The 17,606-nt window shown below is 43.3% G+C and overlaps 1 protein-coding gene across 1 annotated transcript in view; it reads left to right on the forward strand.

Annotated features, from left to right (window-relative positions):
* Nucleotides 1-14,993, forward strand: part of SPEF2 (sperm flagellar 2) — a gene marked incomplete at its 5' end in the record, with an annotated part of 165,638 nt that extends 150,645 nt beyond the window's left edge. The window contains 4 exons of the mRNA XM_081232588.1: nucleotides 1,450-1,629; nucleotides 7,864-8,103; nucleotides 8,298-8,420; nucleotides 14,831-14,993. Coding sequence (XP_081088714.1) covers nucleotides 1,450-1,629; nucleotides 7,864-8,103; nucleotides 8,298-8,420; nucleotides 14,831-14,917 — 630 coding nt within the window. The 3' untranslated portion in view covers nucleotides 14,918-14,993. The remainder of the gene's footprint in view (nucleotides 1-1,449; nucleotides 1,630-7,863; nucleotides 8,104-8,297; nucleotides 8,421-14,830) is intronic.
* Nucleotides 14,994-17,606: the final 2,613 nt, after the last annotated feature.

Here is a 17,606-nt window from a genome sequence, read left to right on the forward strand (position 1 = left end):
CTACTAGGCATATACCTTGAGAACCATAATTTAAAAAGAGGCATATACAACAAAGTTCATTTCACCTCTATTTACAATAACCAGGACATGGATGCAACCTAAGTGTCAATCAACAGATGAATGGATAAAAAAGACATGTCACATATATACAATGGAATATTACTCAACCATAAAAAGAAACAAAATTGAGAGAACAAATACCATATGCTAACATATATGTATGGAATTAAAAAGAAAATGGTTCTGACGAACCTAGGGGCAGGACAGGAATAAAGACGCAGACATAGAGAATGGACATGAAGACATGGGGAGGGGGAAGGGCAAGCTGGGAAGAAGTGAGAGAGTGGCATGGACATATATACACTACCAAATGTAAAATGGATGGCTAGTGAGAAGCAGCTGCATAGCACAGGGAGATGAGCTTGGTGCTTTGTGACCACCTAGAGGGGTGGGATAGGGAGGGTGGGAGGGAGACACAAGAGGGAGGAGATATGGGGATATATGTATACGTATAGCTGATTTACTTTGTTATACATCAGAAACTAACACAACAATATAAAGCAATTATACTGCAATTAAGATGTTTAAAAAAATCAGTTCCATGACTTTATAAACATACATATTTATTAAAAAAAAAAAAAAGATTCTCCAGGTCACTGCATGCGAATGTTTGAGAAGAGCCAGTCACCTCCCCAAACAAGGGCTGCGTAGCTGCTTAGGTGTGACCTCTGTGTCCCAGAGCTTGGCCTAGGATTTTCAGGGCCCGAGAGGATATTAGGTCCCGGAGCACTAACTCCTCACACTGTCAAATGCATGAGACACTGCATCTAGATCTGAGCGCCAGGTCAGTCATTCAGGATGCGGGAGAGACTTGCCAAACAAGCTGATATCCAGTGATAAGCACACTGTTTCCGCATGGGAGTCTACACTGGAAGAAGTCACATTACAGTCAATAGTTTAGGGAGTTCAGCGCAACGTGGGCCAGTTTAAAGAGTCTAATGGCTCAAGTCCCAGTGGCTTTGGGCATTGTTTCCTGCCTTCTCCCTACTCCCCAAGGAGTGAGATGTACCAGTAGCTTCACAGTTGGGAGTCAGGGCCCAGTTTGTCAGGATGGAGCTGAGGATGGACAGAGGGGTCCTTGCTCCCTTTTCCTACTTAACATGTCATCCCTGCCACCTTAATTAGCACATTCATTCCTAAATATGTTGGTACCATTGATTAGCATACAATTTTCTTTAACATCAGAATGTTTCTAGCCCTACATTTTATGTTTTTTTACTTAGCATACTCTTCAGTTCATACCATTCATTACACGTTAGTTTTAGTAATTCAGTCCTCAGAAAGTGACTGTTTTCCAAAACTTAGGGAGGGATTCTTCATTGCCCGTCCATCTACTGTCTACCGAAGTGTATGCGTTTGACCTCTGGCTGAAATTCTTTTGTGTGACAGTTTTTCTTTAGATTATTTGCTGACTGTGAGAAGGATCCACCTCAGCTTGACTACACACAGATGCTGCTTTATTTTGCTTGCCATCCAGACGGTGTGGAAGGGGTCTACAGGGCCCTCAGTGTGGCCACTGGGACTCACGTCTTCCAGCCAATTGAAATGCCTCCTCTTGGTGCAGAAAAGGTAATTGTGGTCCAGAAATGGACTAGCATTGGGGTCTGGAGGGGATTCCAAAAGATCCTAAACTTCTAAGAACAAAGACTGTTTTTTTTTCAATCTCTGTATTTTCCCAGGTTCCTCACACGGTGCTTTACTAGGTTTTCGACAAAGCCTTACTCAATTGGATTAAGAACTAGGGACCCACTAAAAAAATGTTTTGGTAGTTAAATCCAAATTCGCTCAAAGTTTCTTTGGTGAAACCAAAATTTGCTCTGTAAAGGGCAGCCTTTATTTTGCATGAAGTGCTGATCCTGATAAATGAGAAAGAACTGGGTACCAACCCAGACTAGTTGTCACACTCTGTGGAAATTTTATGTAAGACAAGTTCAGGCCTCAGACATCCCACATGTATGCGACACTTGATAGTATTTCAGGCCCAAACCTGGCCACCTGAATTCCACAGGCACTTTGTGTCACCTGCAACCAGCGACAGAAAAGCTTAATGTCCAATAAAACCTCACATCCCCCTGCCAATTTCTAAAGGGTTGGCATTCCCTGTTCTGGGGGAGGTAGAAAAGCCTCAGAACAGAGAAATAACTGATACACTTATTAGGTGTCCATTGGCATGACTTTTTAGTCTTCACCTGACCTTTGGGGACAGAGCAGTGGCCCTCATGGTGGAATGCTTTGTTCTGCTCTTCTTGGTGGACCCACAGGGGAGAGGGAGTCTGCACAGTTCAGACTCCTCGGATGTCCTAGCCGCAGTTCTTTTCCTTTCATACATGTTTGTCAAAACAGAGTAGGCTGGGTTCTCTGAGGAAAAATGGGAAGTTCCTATGACAACTTTCACACCCCAGAAGACATAGACTCCTTTACAGGCAGCCCTATATTTCAGTCCCGAGCAGATGACCCGGAGGATGTCCTACCCCTGGCATCAGGGGCAGGGCGAGGCCACAGTGCTGCCTAGGAAGCTGACAACTCAGGGCTCTTCACCTCGATGTACTTTAGGCTCAGCATTAACACTGACACAGTGACAGAAAGTTCAGGAAGGAGTTACTGTTATTTCCACTCAAGAATGCTGTCTTCTTAGAACATAGGAAGACCATTTACCTTTTCCCAAATAAATGACGAGTTAGATGTGGTCTGCCTGCATCTCTCTATAGATTGGGCCTCCTTAACCCAACACTGGCATGGATCATAACCTGCCTGGAGGTCTCAGTTAACCTGTCCTCAGGGAGACCTTCCCTGACCTGGAATGGTGGCAGGCAACCCTGCCCTGTGTTCCCATAGCATGCTGTGCTTCCCCCTTCACCATAATCCTCATAGATAACTACTTCTACAGGGTCAGCTTCCTTTCTGGACTCTGGGCACCCTGTGGGCAGGGATGGGCCATCTGTCTTGCTCTGCATCCCCTAACCTGCCTTCCTGAATCTGAATTACTGCTACAGAGCTCAGTAAACATTTCACTGAGTGGAGCAATCAATTACTTCATTAATCAGCTTTGTAAATCCTACCCTCTGTGTAGCCCTGTGATCTGCAAAGGATATAGAAGAAGCCCAATTTGCTCCACTAAAGGGATTCCATCTAATTGCCCCTCTCCATACAGGAAAGAAAGGGAGAATGACGGCCCACACATGGAGGGAACACAGAATAAAGGACAGATTAGCAGGGGGCTTTACAGATCAAAAGAGGGGTCTAAACCTCCTTCTTTGCCACCTCCGTACCTTTGCTCTTGCTATCCCCTCCACCTGGAGTACACGTCAGCTCATCTGGAAAGGTTCGAGGGCTCCCCAGTACCCAAGGCCTATTTCAACCGCCAGATCATTCACGAAGCTTCCCCCAACACACAGAGCAGTCCCGCAACTGGGCCCCATTTACATCCAGATCCCCTCTGGCAAGGCTGAGCACCATCACATGCACCTGTGCATTTACTCAACAAACATTTATCCAGCACCTCTGGGGATAAAACAAGTAAAATAAAGACTACAGCAAATGGTGATAGACACTATGGGGAATAAAGAATAGAGGGAAAAATATAGGAGTCTGGGTGGGAGTGGCAGTGTTAAATAGAATGGTCACAGAAGGTCTCTCTGTGAAAAGACATGGAAGCAGAGGTCCAGAGCGGTGAGGGAGAGGGCCTTGCAGATAGACCTGTGGAGGAAGCGCATTTTAAGTGAAGACAGCAGTAAGTGCAAAATCTCTCAAGTGGGGTCATGCCTGGTGGACCCTAAGGAACCGCAAGTCAGCCAGTGTAGTTGGAGAGGATTGAGCTGGAGGAGAGTAGCAGGCAAGGACAGTGAGGGGGAGAAGGATCCGAGGGGCCCTGGACGGGCGTTGGCTTTGACTGTGTCAAGTGATGAGATGAGAAGTCACTGGAGCAGGGTCGTTTGATTTAAAATGTGCCCCCATATAGGACAGACTGGAGGGGGCAAAGGAGGGAAGTAAGGAGAACTAGTCATTCAGGCAGGGGGTGGCTTATCTATTAAATCCTACTGCTGTTATTCCTACCTTGAGTTGGGGATGACTTGTTACCCATCTTTATGTCCTCCAAAGTAGCAAGTGCTCAGTAATGCACACAGCAAATACTCAATTAGTGTTTGTGAACATGGCAGAGAAAGAAAGGAAGAGACGAAGGGAGAAGGAAGGGAGGGACTCCCGTCTCCAAGGTAGAGAGGAGGAGAGCAGACATTCCAGAGGCAGAGGCAACAGCAGGTTCAGGAGGCTGCACGGAGCCAGAAAGACCAGGAAAAGGAAGTATGTGCTACAGTGGTTGCCATAGCAACAGACAGCTCTCTGGGTGGGTAGCAGCCAAGCCAGCTAGCGCAGGAAGGCACTGCATCCCTCCTATCCCTGACCCGGTGGGTCATTCACCGGGAGCTAGTGCCCATCCAGGAAGCAGCTCCCCTGGATCACTTCTCTCAAGAGCTCTTTTAAAGCCCAAGGACACTGCACAGGAACTGCCCCATGACCACTGCACAACAGAGATGAAACCAGGGTGGGGCGGGGGTGGAGTGCAGGTCTGTCACACACCACACACCCAGGACTACTCCTGGCTGGGAGTGAACCATTGGAGCTTTTGAAATACAGGATCCACCCACCTTCCTCATTCTTGCCTCCTCCTAGCCCTCACCATCCTGCCTCCAATTATGCTGCTCCCTTTCTGTGCCCTTTCCAACTGTATTCTAGTTCCCTGGGCAACTTTATCCCAGGAAGGTAAAATGAACCTGCTCAGAAATAACACCTCCAATAGATCTATATCCACTCCCAAGACATTTAATGGGATCTCGGCTTTTGCTTTACAAAAAACAGCTGGTAATCTCCCTGATACTTCATTCTTTCTGAGTCTATATCTGCTACTCACACTGTTTTATTCACCGTGGCACAGACCTCCTGTTAAAACCCACAGCTTTTTGGGTAATTTAAAAGAAGCTCAAGAACAAAGCACTCATGAGCAGGCGCTAGTCATGGTGAAGCTTCAAATAAGTTGATATTTGAGAAAAATGGTTCATCCTGACCTGTGGAGTTTGGGGTTATGATATTGGAATTTCGTAAATTATGAGCTTGAACCTCCCACATTTTGAGAGTCTTGTTAAAGCATCTTGACAGAGATGGTTTGAGGCCTTGGGTTTTGAAAAACTTAAATGTGCATCCCATTCTGCTCTTTGATTGAGATGCGGGACTAAACAGACTGAATGGTAGAAATGCAGTCAGGCACCACTCCAGGGGCACGTTTGCTGGGAGTCCTAGAGGGTCATCTCTGAGAGTGTGACACAGTGTTTGCTAGCGCCACAATCTGCCCCGCTGCTTGGAAGATAATGTGACTCACACAGAGTTTTGATGCCACTAATAATTGCTCATTCAGAAGCCCTGGCTTTTCTCCAAAGCAGCATCCCTGGTTTTGTTCATCCACCCACATTCACAGTCGTGGTCTTTCAGAGCATCTGTTGGGAGCCCCCTCTTGGGCACACCGTGCAGTCCCGCCAGGATGCTGAACTGGCTCCTTTGGTCCTGATCTTGGCCTCCCTCTTCTCCCTCCCCTCCCACTGAACCGCTAAGTCTATTCTGTTCCAACCCCCTAGAGAGCAAAAATAGCAAATATTTATAAAGCATCCTCTGATATAACAAGTTAAGGATTCTTCACTCAAATGTTTAAATTGTTATCTTTTGACTAAAATAAAAAATCTATTTATCCCATGATGATTATAGCAAGGCTCTCTGTAGTTATGGAAATAGTGCAGAGACAGCAGGTTCCTTCTCTGTTCAATTTCGGTATTGCCTGCTTATCCAGCCCAGCTAGTCATGTGCTCACCCACAGGTTCTGTCTCTGTCTTCTCCGCGTAGCACCTGTGCTGCCCTCTGAATAGAAATTCATTCATCCTTCAGTCATTCAGCAAGATGTTCTACATCTCGACTATGTTCATTTCAGTACACCAAATATTCTATTGCCCCGGGGGGATTATTGACGGGTAGCCAGTGCGATGATTTCCAGGCTTCTTAGATGGAGACAAAAAAGCTAGTTTCACATTTCTGCCGAGTAGTATTTCAACTGTTTAAAATGGAGAAGAGGCTGGATGAACAGATAGATAAATAGATGATAGATAGATAGATAGATAGATAAATAGATAGATAGATGATAGATAGGTAGATGATAGATATTTGTACTAAATTCCAAAAACTTCACCTGCTAGAGCATTCTCCCCCCACCCTCCAAGATTAGATTAAATTCCCAATTTACCAAAGGATATGGAAACCCAACTAAAGCAAGGTGACCACACAGAGCTAGAGCAAATACAACCTGTCTCTACTGCACTATCCTCAGCCCCTGCAAATCCCTCAGAGGGGCTTATGACAACCAGAGGCTTAATTCTGTGCTGTGTTATAATCCTTTTACACATGGGACTTATGTGGCTCTTTGGAAAGAACTTGCGTGATCTATGCACTTAATGCTTCTACTGAATTGAGCATTTACAGGTATTGGCACCCTGCTCTAATTTTAAGCCTAAATTAGCATTTTTCCTTCATCGGAATAAAGGAGAATCAACCCTCAGGTGTTCTCTGACATAGGGCCAGTCAACATTCTGAAAATGCCCATTTTTCTATGGCAAATCATTGAATATCTATTACCTCATCATCAGAAACACACACACACACATTTATAACAGTAAATACAGTAAGTACAACTCTACTGTAAAGAATTTGAAAAATACAAAACAAAGTGAAAAAGAAATCACCTGTTTGACCAATCAGAGGTAACTACTTTCAATTCTTTAATGTACCTGTTTCTCTTTTTTTCATTTATAAGTATAGATATATAAGAAAATGAGGATCCTAGTGTATTTATTATTTGTGTTCTGTTTCCTTTCTGCATTCATCCCATGAGTGTTTTCTCATGTCACTCGGTATCCTTCTAAACCAAAATGTTCATGGCAGCATAGTATTCTGCCACAGACTGACACTATCACTGATGTCACCATTCCCCATTTTTGGAACCATAGGTTTTCTATTTTCGCTGTAAGTAACATGGAATGAACATCCGTATACAAAAGTCTTTGTGTACATGAATATTTATTTAGAATCAATTCCTAGATCAATAATTATGGCATCAAAGGGTAGGCATATTTTTCAGGCTTTTGATACGTAAGAAATTACATCAGAAACAATTTATTCTTTCCCATGCTCAGAATGCCAGTGTCTGAGTTCATGGCTCTTGGCCAAGTGTCAAAGAACAGCAATAAGAATCCCAATCTGTCTGTATTCAATTTGTTTTCTATTTTGCCTTCTGGGTGTTTAGTCAGGTTTAACCTCCAGTATCCAAACAAGCATTCCCAAAGCTTCTTAGAATCTGTCAAGCTTGAGAAATTAACTTGCCCACAACCTCTTGACTGCAGGCAATTTCCAAAGCAAATCCTGTTCAGAAAGCTAGCTTCATGTGTAAAAGTCTGACAGTGGTTACACAAATTCATACCACTGTCCTTTCACTGAGGAATGTGGTGTATCTGGCAGGGTAGTGAGCAGAAGCCTGTACGGAGGTGAGTAAGACACCCCTACACTGAGGCCTCTGTCAGCTACCAGCAGAACTGGTCTGGGATTTCAACATGATTTCCAGTGCAGCCAACATATTCTATCTCTAGATTTCGTTTAGCTAGTTTGCAGTAGGCACTATCATCCCAGGGCATAAAAAGTGCGGGACCAAACTGGTGTTTTCTAAATATCTCTATTCCTGGAAAGACTTCATGTTCTCTTCATTGAATTGCACAGACCTCCTCCTTTACTGATACGAGTCCCATTGAGGAATATCCTGAACTTGAGGACAATTTTATAAGTGACGAAAGGGAATTACAAGAGGAAGGGGAGAAAAAGGAAGAAGAAATCTCTGAAAATGCGAAAACGGAAATGATTTCCATGGAAACTCTACTCAAAGTATTCCGAGGAGCAAACGAAGCACAGGACGCTAACAGATTTGCCAGCCACCAAAAGACAGAGAACATGTCTTCAGAGGTTGGTTAGATTATTTCATAAAAGGGGCCACCTGTACCCAAGAAAAGTTTCCCTCAATTTTGAGCCTATGTTCATAGAATTTCTCCCCAAATGTATCATCATAGAGAAATTATGATGATTCCTTTAAAAAACAAAAATTTTAACATCATCAGGATTGTAAAGTTAATCAACTTTATTTTTTTTTTCCTTTTAAGAGCTTCATAAAAGTATTTCAGGACCTAGGTTCCAAGAATCTGGAGCCAATTGAAGTTGCTGTTCTTCTGAAGCATCCTTTTATTCAAGATCTGATTTCAAGTTATCCAGACTATAAAATCCCCGTGAGTATTACCCAAAGGTCCTAACACAGTCTTAATTTGGTTGAGTTCAGGTTCAGGGCTTGGTGGGATATCACAAATGTGGAGGGGCAGACGGAAGGAAGAAGCTGGACTAGGCTAGACAGGGTCTAAGGAAGCTCAACTGGTAACAGCGTCAAGCCAGAAAGGCCAGCCCTCAATACCCAAATGGCAGCAAGTTCAGACAGAGTAGAGGTGACTATCAGTACCTCAGTATCATGATAGGACAATCAGTATATGGATAATACTATTAGTACTACAGATAGGACCACCAGTACCACAGAGCTGCCCCATCAGGACTCTGAGGACTTGGGTCTACCCCAGAAGGCTGGAGGTAGGTGGCAGTTAAAGCTGTGTGGGTGGCAGTATTCATGTTCTACATTATTCCAGCCATCGAAGGGCCCTGGCTTATGATTGAAGAGTATGGAAAATAGAGTCCCCCTGCCAAAGAGAACTAAGGGGACCATGATCCCCAACCAAGTGCTGATTTATTCACCGTACTCTAATCATGGTACACATTGTCTCTGTAGCTCATGCAGTGACAGTGCTTAAGAAGGAATGTGTGAGGGTTCCCTCAGAGAAACTGTTCAAGATGGGAAAACTGAGGACAAAACCTAAAGAGACCGGACCAAGTCAGCAGAATAAAGGAAGGAAGAGAGGAAGAGCTGTGTCTCAGAGCTACCTTAACCACGCACATCTCAAACACACGTGCTGAATGTGCACCCACCGAGCAAGTCCCGGGTCCCCAACAGTAAGGGCTACAGAAAGCAGGGGGTGACCCCCTTTCAGAGTGTGGCAGGTTGCTACAACCCTCTCACAAGCCTCACACACTTAACAGCGTGAAGTCTTCCTATTTGCCTCCTGTTAGTTGTTTATTGGACTACAAAGAGTTTGCTGACTTTAAGATAAAAACACTTTCACTTTGATAAGATGCAAGTGATCTAAGAGGTGTTTCTCCTGACCCCTCAGTGATAACCTGCTATGCCCGGAAATCAGACTATCCAGACTTAAAGATCTTTGTACCTACATTTATTTGTTCTAAATTGATGATCCTTTTTACATTTTATTACTTCTGTTGGCAATAACTGAAATGGATTTCTAACCAGCTGGCAGACACTAAGCATTTTCAGTAGTGAAGTATGACGCCAGCATTTAAGAACATAGTTTCTGGAATCATAAAGTCATGGGACTGAATCTCGGGCCCACCATTCACTAGATACCTGACCTTAACTTTCTCTTGGCCCTGGCTTTCTCATCTGTTAAATGGGGATAACACCCATTCCTAGTTCAAAGGGTTGTGGAAAGGATTAAAGGAGATGGTGCCTCTAAAGCACTGGGCACAGTATCTGACACATGGCAAGTACTACAGAAACGATGGCTGTTAGGATATCTATTCAATACTGAGCACTTACCACTGAGGCTAGTAAAATAAGTTTCCATGGGAGACAGAAACATGAGTACCAAACTCAGTTGCTGCTCCCAAGCAAATTCCACTTCTGTCAGCAACAGAATGTTTACTCACAGGAATTAAATCAATAACAGAATGATAGAAGGTAAACCACACCCAAGCGCAAAATTACAGGAATTCAAAACATAGGACTTTGTGCTAGAAACTGAGTCTTCAAAGATGGCTGGAGTTTAAGAAAGTTGAGAGGGTGGGGAGAGAAGGTCTATGCGGATTTTGCTGTAGGGGTGGAGAGGAGACCACATCCTGGGTGGAAAGAGAGGCCCGGGGGAAGGCATGGAAGCCGGGCAGCGTGGAGGAGTGGAACCCCACTGGTTGAAGAGCAGAGAGCAGGTTGTGAAGGGCTTGGAGTGATCCTGTTGAATTAGTAAGATCAGGCCAGATTGCAAAGACCCCAGACGTCACATGGGGAAATTTAGTTTCAATTTGAAAAGCGGTGGAGAATGGCTAGGCTTCTGAGCAGGGGCATGATGTGATGTGAATTTCTTCATCCCTAAGTGTTTCTTTGCCTCTTAAGCATATCATATCATTATGTCTCTACATTTAATGGGCCTCTTTTTTAAATTATTCGTGTCTCTTTATTTAAACAGGCCCAACATATTTGGAAATGTGGTTGGCAATGTTCTAAGTCATTGTACTCATACATCCCACAAATATTTACTCTTCACATTGAGACTGATATGTCACAGGTCCCTTTTCGGCATCTTATACTCCATACTTTCGTCAATAAAGACCAGTTTTCTTCCCCACTTAGGATGAGGAGGGGATAAGTCAGTGTGACCCTGGAATTAGTGGGAACAGAGCACATCAGAACTAGACAAAGAAAAAAAAAAAAAAGAACTAGACAAAGGGTGGAGAGAAGTGGGTGGGTGGGTGTCACAGAAAGGACGGGCAGCCGTCTGCCAGCCGTGGGGGTCTCCCTGCTTTTGCCTTCCTCTGGGCAACCATCCTTCTGTGTGTTCCAGAAGCCCATCACTTGAGACTGCATTTCATCCTACGCATTCTGTTCCACATTTCAGGGAACAGCCCTCCTATTTTAAGCCAGTAAAATAATTTTCAAATCCTTAGAATTATATATAATAGGGTTTATCTTACATTACCAAGAACAATTAGGACCCTAAAACGATGCCACGCTTATTTCCTCCTATAATGGGAGAAGAACTCCCTACAAAGTCAGGACGATTTGGGGAACATTCTTACTTCTGGAGACTTTAGAACGACTGAATATGATTGACTTGCAGAGAAGATTCTATTGGCACCTTCCTGAAAAAAGAAACCCACAAACAGATGACTGACTGCCTTCGAAGGTAAGTCCCGTGAAGATGTGTTCTGACGCCCATGGAAAGCTGAAGTCCACAGGGCTCTTGTTAGTTTGCATATTTCCCTCATTTTGGAAGGAGTTTCACCAACTTGCACTCCAGCTGAAGCACTCCTGACATTTTTGAGCAGCACAGGACTGACTCCGTTGTAGTAGGATGTGTGATATTCTGGGCTGAAGCCCACTATATTCCAGGAGCACCTTGATGCATTGATGACCAAAATGACCTCTGCTCATTCCCCAAATCCTCTCTGGTGCACAGACCCCTCTGGCTGAGAGCCCTGCAGCTGGAGGGTATCTGACCTCCCATGAACCAGCCTCATGTCTCGGGTATCACCTGATACTCTAACAGTAGAAAAAGAGTTCATCATTCTGTCTGTCTGTCTGTCCCAATGGTTCATTCCTTCATTGCCAAGGTGCTTCTGCTGAGTTAGCTTCTTCAACCCTCCCCATCCTGGTCCTTCACATCTCCTCCCTGTTGCTCCACACTGGAATCTCATGAGAGGGTGGTGGACCACCCGCTATCATCTAATCCGGGCGCTTTCATCTGATTGTGACCCAAGGAGAGCTGAGCCTTGGACCTGAAAAGCCTAACTGTGATGTGCGAAAAGGAAAGAGGTTCCCTTTCCAGTAAGGGGCTCTATTCTCATTTTCACTCAGCAAATAAAGAAAGGAAAGAAAGGAAAAGCAAAAAAAAATCTCTGAAGACTCAGTTACCAACATTCTCATCCTGTCATCATTTTTTTGCTCCAGATATCCATGTACAAGTAAATAGATCACATTTTTAAAATGAACTTTAACCACAGTGATGTTATTTGAAGATCTTTCAAGATAAGTAGAGCAAAAACTAGAGTGTGGTTTTTCAGGTTAAAATGTTGTTTGCTGCTATAAACAGTGGGAAGTGAAGGTTGTCGCCTAACAGCTCTGTGTTTACAAGGTTCATGTTTGGAAGCAGCACGCATTTTAAATACATGTGAAAAAAAAGCGAGTGTGCATAATTATTTTGATATGTTGTATTTTTTGCTCCTTCTGGCGGGTGGCCTGGCTTTGTGATTAGGAGACCAGAGTCAGGAACCATGCTGACTGGGTTCACACTTACGAACTGTGTGACCTTGGGCAAGTGACCTCATAGTGCCTTGGTTTCCCCATCTGTAAAATAGGGTTAATTATCAAACATACCTCACAGGGTCCTTGTATGGATGAAATGGCTTAATCCATATAAAGTGCTTAGCTCCATGCTTGGTAGATAGAAAGCACTCAATACATAGTAATTATTATTACTATAATTATTACTGCTGGTCTGCTGGTGGTTGCTGTTCACAGGAAATATTTCTGAGCCGTGCAAAATTGTACATGGATGAACTAAAAAGCTGGCATTTCAACTCCTGAATTCAGTGTCTGCTCTTTGGAAAGAAAGGAGTCTTTCACTGGTGCAGTGCCATGATGACAGAGGGTCCAAACCAAAGTCCCAGGAAGTCCCATGTGGTCAACTCCTATGCAGAAGATCCAGATTTTGTGTTGGATTTTATAGTTATTTAATCTAAAGTCACTTATTTAACTTTAGTTTCATAGATCTTTTACAGAGAGGTTATTTTCAAGGAACGTTCCTAAATTGTTAAGAAAATGCTTTGGTTAAATGTAACAAGATCAATGAGGACACTGTCACTGGGTGGTTAGTGAGGAAAGTCAATTAATTTCCTTTGATAAATAGATTTACAAGTATAAGTGGACAATGGATTTTTCTATACTAATCCAGCCAATGTAGTTTCTTGTGATGCAAACATATGCTGAATAAATGTAGATTTCTTTTAACAAGCCTGTACATCAAACATACAGCCTTAAAATTAAGGGTTCCACTCACTAGGAGATAAAAATAAATCTTTTCATGTTAAAATCATAATGTCACAGGAGAATTTCTTCGAAACAAATGAGTCAGGACCCAATTACGTGAGGGCAAAATACCTATAAATATAAATGTAACTGGAAGGGACACAGTCTTCAAGGTATCTGACTTTAAGATATACTCCAACCATCTCCTTTATGTTTATAACAAAACATGATGGCTGCTTCAGCACTTTGTGTTTTCAAGGCACCCATGTCAAACATTTCCAGACTCTCTCAGGCTTTTCTCCACTAACTGCTACTGAAAACTATGGCCCCTGATTTCAGCTATAAGTCTAGCCATCTGATTTAAATACTAGAGTTTATAATTTTCCCCCTTGCTCTGGAGTGTCAAGTAATCACAGGACAGCTCATTCCTTAATCTCCAAGTTAACAGTCCCTAGTCAGCATTAGCCATTTACAAACAATATACTATGCAAAGAAGACATCTTAGTAAGAACTGTGGAGGGCAGGACCAGAATGGTCAAGGGCGAGCAGCTATTCTTTTTCCCTTAGCTCACCTAAGATTGACCTTTGGCTGTAGGAGATCTGTATTTTCAAAGAACAAGCTCCTTCAAGAAAATGATTCACTATGGTTCCTGGCAGTGACTGGTACAGCGATGTGTGCGTCCCTCAGCAGGGGTCCGTTTAGACACTGAACTAACTCATGTTTTCATGAGTGAAATGACTACGGTCAAATAGAAACCTCTGGGGCTTCCCTGGTGGCGCAGCGGTTGGAAGTCCGCCTGCCAGTGCAGGGGACGCGGGTTCGATCCCTGGCCCCAGAGGATCCCACGTGCCGCACAGTAGCTGGGCCTGCGCTCTCGAGCCCATGAGCCACAAGTACTGAAGCCCGCACACCACGGCTGCTGAATCCCGCGTGCCTGGAGCCTGTGCTCTGTGGCGGGAGGGGCCACGACAATGAGAAGCCCGCGCCCCACAGAGAGGAGTGGCCCCGGCTCGCCGCGGCTGGAGAGGGCCCACTCAAAGCAGCGGGGACCCGGCGCAGGCAAAAATAAATAAATAAATTTATTTATTTTAAAAAAGAAAAGAAAGAAACCTTTGGAACTCAGCTCTGAAGAAAAGAAACATATTCTTAAAGCACTTGCCTAAAAAAGAAAAAAAAAAACTAGAAACTGCATAAATATAATTCTACATTTTTCACATGTGCTTGTACCCCTTCTACATTGTGATAATGTCTTAAATTTATTTTACAAACATCTGTGATTTAAAATGTAACATAGCTGGGTATTTAAGTGGACAAGAAACAGATCATTCAATCTCTAATGTTAAAAAAAATACAGAAATGAGATAGTCCCCCCACCCTCAAAATAATCTGCTGTTCTAAAATTCTACAAATCTGATTAATTTGGCATTAGACTTTTCCTTAAATAGAAGGTGGATACTGTTTGTTATTGATTGATAGGGAAATAATGTTTTGCCTTTCCCATTACTGACAAACTCTGCTTTTACAAATGTTATTTACTCTGATATGACAACTCTGTTATTAGATATTATTAGATGAGGAAATGGAATCTCCAAGATCTTTGTTATCTTTCCAAGGGCACAACTAGTAAGTTGCAAGGCAGGATTCAAGCTAAATAGAGAACAATTTTCTCAAAGGAAAAAATAAAAACAACTTACTGTTTAATCACTGCCACATATTAGGTGATCATTAATTCTAACTCATTTACTAATATTTGTGACTTCTCTTTGAATCTCTTCTCTTAGGATGTTAAAATAATTCTCCAAAGGAGTGAGCATGTACAAGGAAGTGATGAAAAGTCTCCCTCAAGACTCACAGAGGAAAAGAAATGAAGACAAGAGAGGGGCAATGAATCTTCCAAGCATCAAATGTAAACATGGTGTTTGTTGTATACATTATCATCATAAGTGTAGAAATGACCCCTACCAGGCTATGAGGGGCACAGAAAAGGGAGTCTTCCTTAACTCGGAGAATATTCTGTAATAAACTTTAAATTTCCAAGCAAAAATCCAAAGTAAGAAGGAGTGCATTTTGAAGTGATTCTGAAAATAAAAGGCACCAGAACAATATGTTCAAATATAAACATACACATTAAGTCATGAACAGTCCCTGTGAGAAGTATCTACATTAGGCAGATACAGTGAAAATTCCCCCAGAGCTCCACGTCAGGGCAGCATGGCTGCATACAGTTTGTCGTTTTTGCTCCGTGAAATTCCAAGGTGTATCTCACTAGCCAAGGAGAAGGCTGCGTTATCAGCTGCTGGTACAGTCATGATCCTATTATCTATTCATAGTTCTTTATTAATAGAATATGTTTCTTGTATAGATAGAGGTACAATTATAGCACTTGTATAAATTAGTGACTCAAATTCAGTGATACTTATCTGAAGAAAGTGATTTTGTTTTTATTGTTTTCGTTGCATTTTTAAGTGAGCACTGATGTATTTTCAGTGGCTTGGCCTCTGTGAAACCCCCTCTGGGTCCTCACTGGCTGCTCCTTCTGTGGATCTTTGCTGGACCCTCCTCTTCTATTCAGCCTCTAAGAGTTGGAGGGCCCTAGCACTCAGCTTTCTCTGTCCACAGTCAATTCCTGGATGAGTCATCCATTTCCATGACTTTATGGGGCCAAACCTGAAGTTTCTATTCCCGTCTTCCCCCAAAATCCAAACTTCTCTCTTACTGTCCACTTGATTACCACAGGAATGGCTTATCATCATCACAAACTCAACATATCCAAGCCAAAGAGAGGGAGCCTTCATGTCACCCCTCTGTTCCAACCCTCTATTGGAGTCCCATCTCATGTAGAGTCTGGTTCAAGTCCTCACCTTGATTTTACCCCTCGCTGCCTGTCTGATCTCATTTCCCAATATTTTCCCCCAGCCCTCTCTGCTTAAGCAACAATTGTACCTTGTTGACCCTGGAACACAACAGACACATGCCTGCCTCAGGGCCTTTGCACTTGCTTTTCTCTCTGCCTGGTCCCAAATATCTGCATGGCTTGTCCCCTGACTTCCTTCAGGCCTCTGTTCAAATGCCACTTTGTCAGCAAGGCCTTCCCTCAACACATAATACAACATAGAAATAACCCACCATCCCCATACTTCTCATGCCCACTTTAATTTTTTTTTCCATTGCATTGCACTTATCAACATCTGACAAATGCATGTTTACTCTTTTGTTTGTCTGTCACTCCACTAGGTTGTAAGCTCCATGAAGGAAGGGATTTTGTGTATTTTCTTTATTGCTATACTCCTGAACCTAAGACTAAAATCATAGCCAGCTTTAAGTTGCATTATAATACATTTGTGCAAAACGTGTAGAGGTATCACATTTTGATTGATCACTGAAAAAATGAGCCATCCAAAGACAATTTCAATTGTCAGTGAGAATTATATTCTATTTCTTTTTTTTTTTTTCTTTTGCGGTACACGGGCCTCTCACTGTTGTGGCCTCTCCCATTCCGGAGCACAGGCGCCGGACGCGCAGGCTCAGCGGCCATGGTTCATAGGCCCAGCCGCTCCACGTCACGTGGGATCTTCCCGGACCGGGTCATGAACCCGTGTCCCCTGTATCGGCAGGCGGACTCTCAATCACTGTGCCACCAGGGAAGCCCTATATTCTATTTCTTGAGAGTGACACATTGCCTAAATCTGCTTCTTGTGGGTCCCATTCCCAGAACCCTTGTCCTCAGGATGATGGAGGATGGTGATGCAGAAGCTTAGGAGTTGGAGAAGAAACCCAACCAGAGATTTCACAGTTTCAACTAGCTGATTCACTCATAGTTCTAGTTATTCTAGAGAAGGGAGCTGAGGAACACCTGAAAATAGGATTCAAATAAGTAAGATATCATGATAAGGACACAGGCAGCCAACCAACCCACATTTTATTAAGGATTGAAGAGGACAAGGCAACATTACATTGCACTAGAAAAAAAATTAAAAACAGAGATAATGGTTCTGTAATAATACCTTATATTTCCTTGTAATTTCTTGTCATAATAATGTTCTTGCACAGTGTAGTTAATGAAGGAAATTGCAGAATTTCCCTCCTGAGGCCCATTATCTCATCTGAACAGTAGGAGAGCAACCCACACAAAGGTCTCCCTGATGGGTATTTTCCACCATGTCAGTCTCCAGTCATCAGCAGCATGGAACAGATCTGGTGGTGGAATATGACCTAGAGATGTAAATGGAGCTCTCGCACTGCAGGTTCTGGACCAGGCAAGGGTGGAACTTCACACTGAAAGCAGAGACTGCATGGGATTCTGGCAGAAGAAGAAAGAATGTACTGTAAGCTCCTCTCCCCAAGAGCCTTCCAAGTCTTATAATTCTAGGGAACGCCCAACCATCTTCAGATCATTCTGATGATGCTTTTCCCCTGCACATTACCATGTCCTCCGGCTATTGCTTTTGTAAGATGGATCTGAACTCTCTGATCTTGGACTCTGGATACACCATCAAGATACCTCTCTTAATGCAGTCCAGTATGTCAAAGCCATTGTGTATGGGCATACACACACAC

Source organism: Mesoplodon bidens, assembly GCF_964165515.1.
Source record: "Mesoplodon bidens genome assembly, chromosome: 4".
Lineage (NCBI taxonomy): Eukaryota > Metazoa > Chordata > Mammalia > Artiodactyla > Ziphiidae > Mesoplodon > Mesoplodon bidens.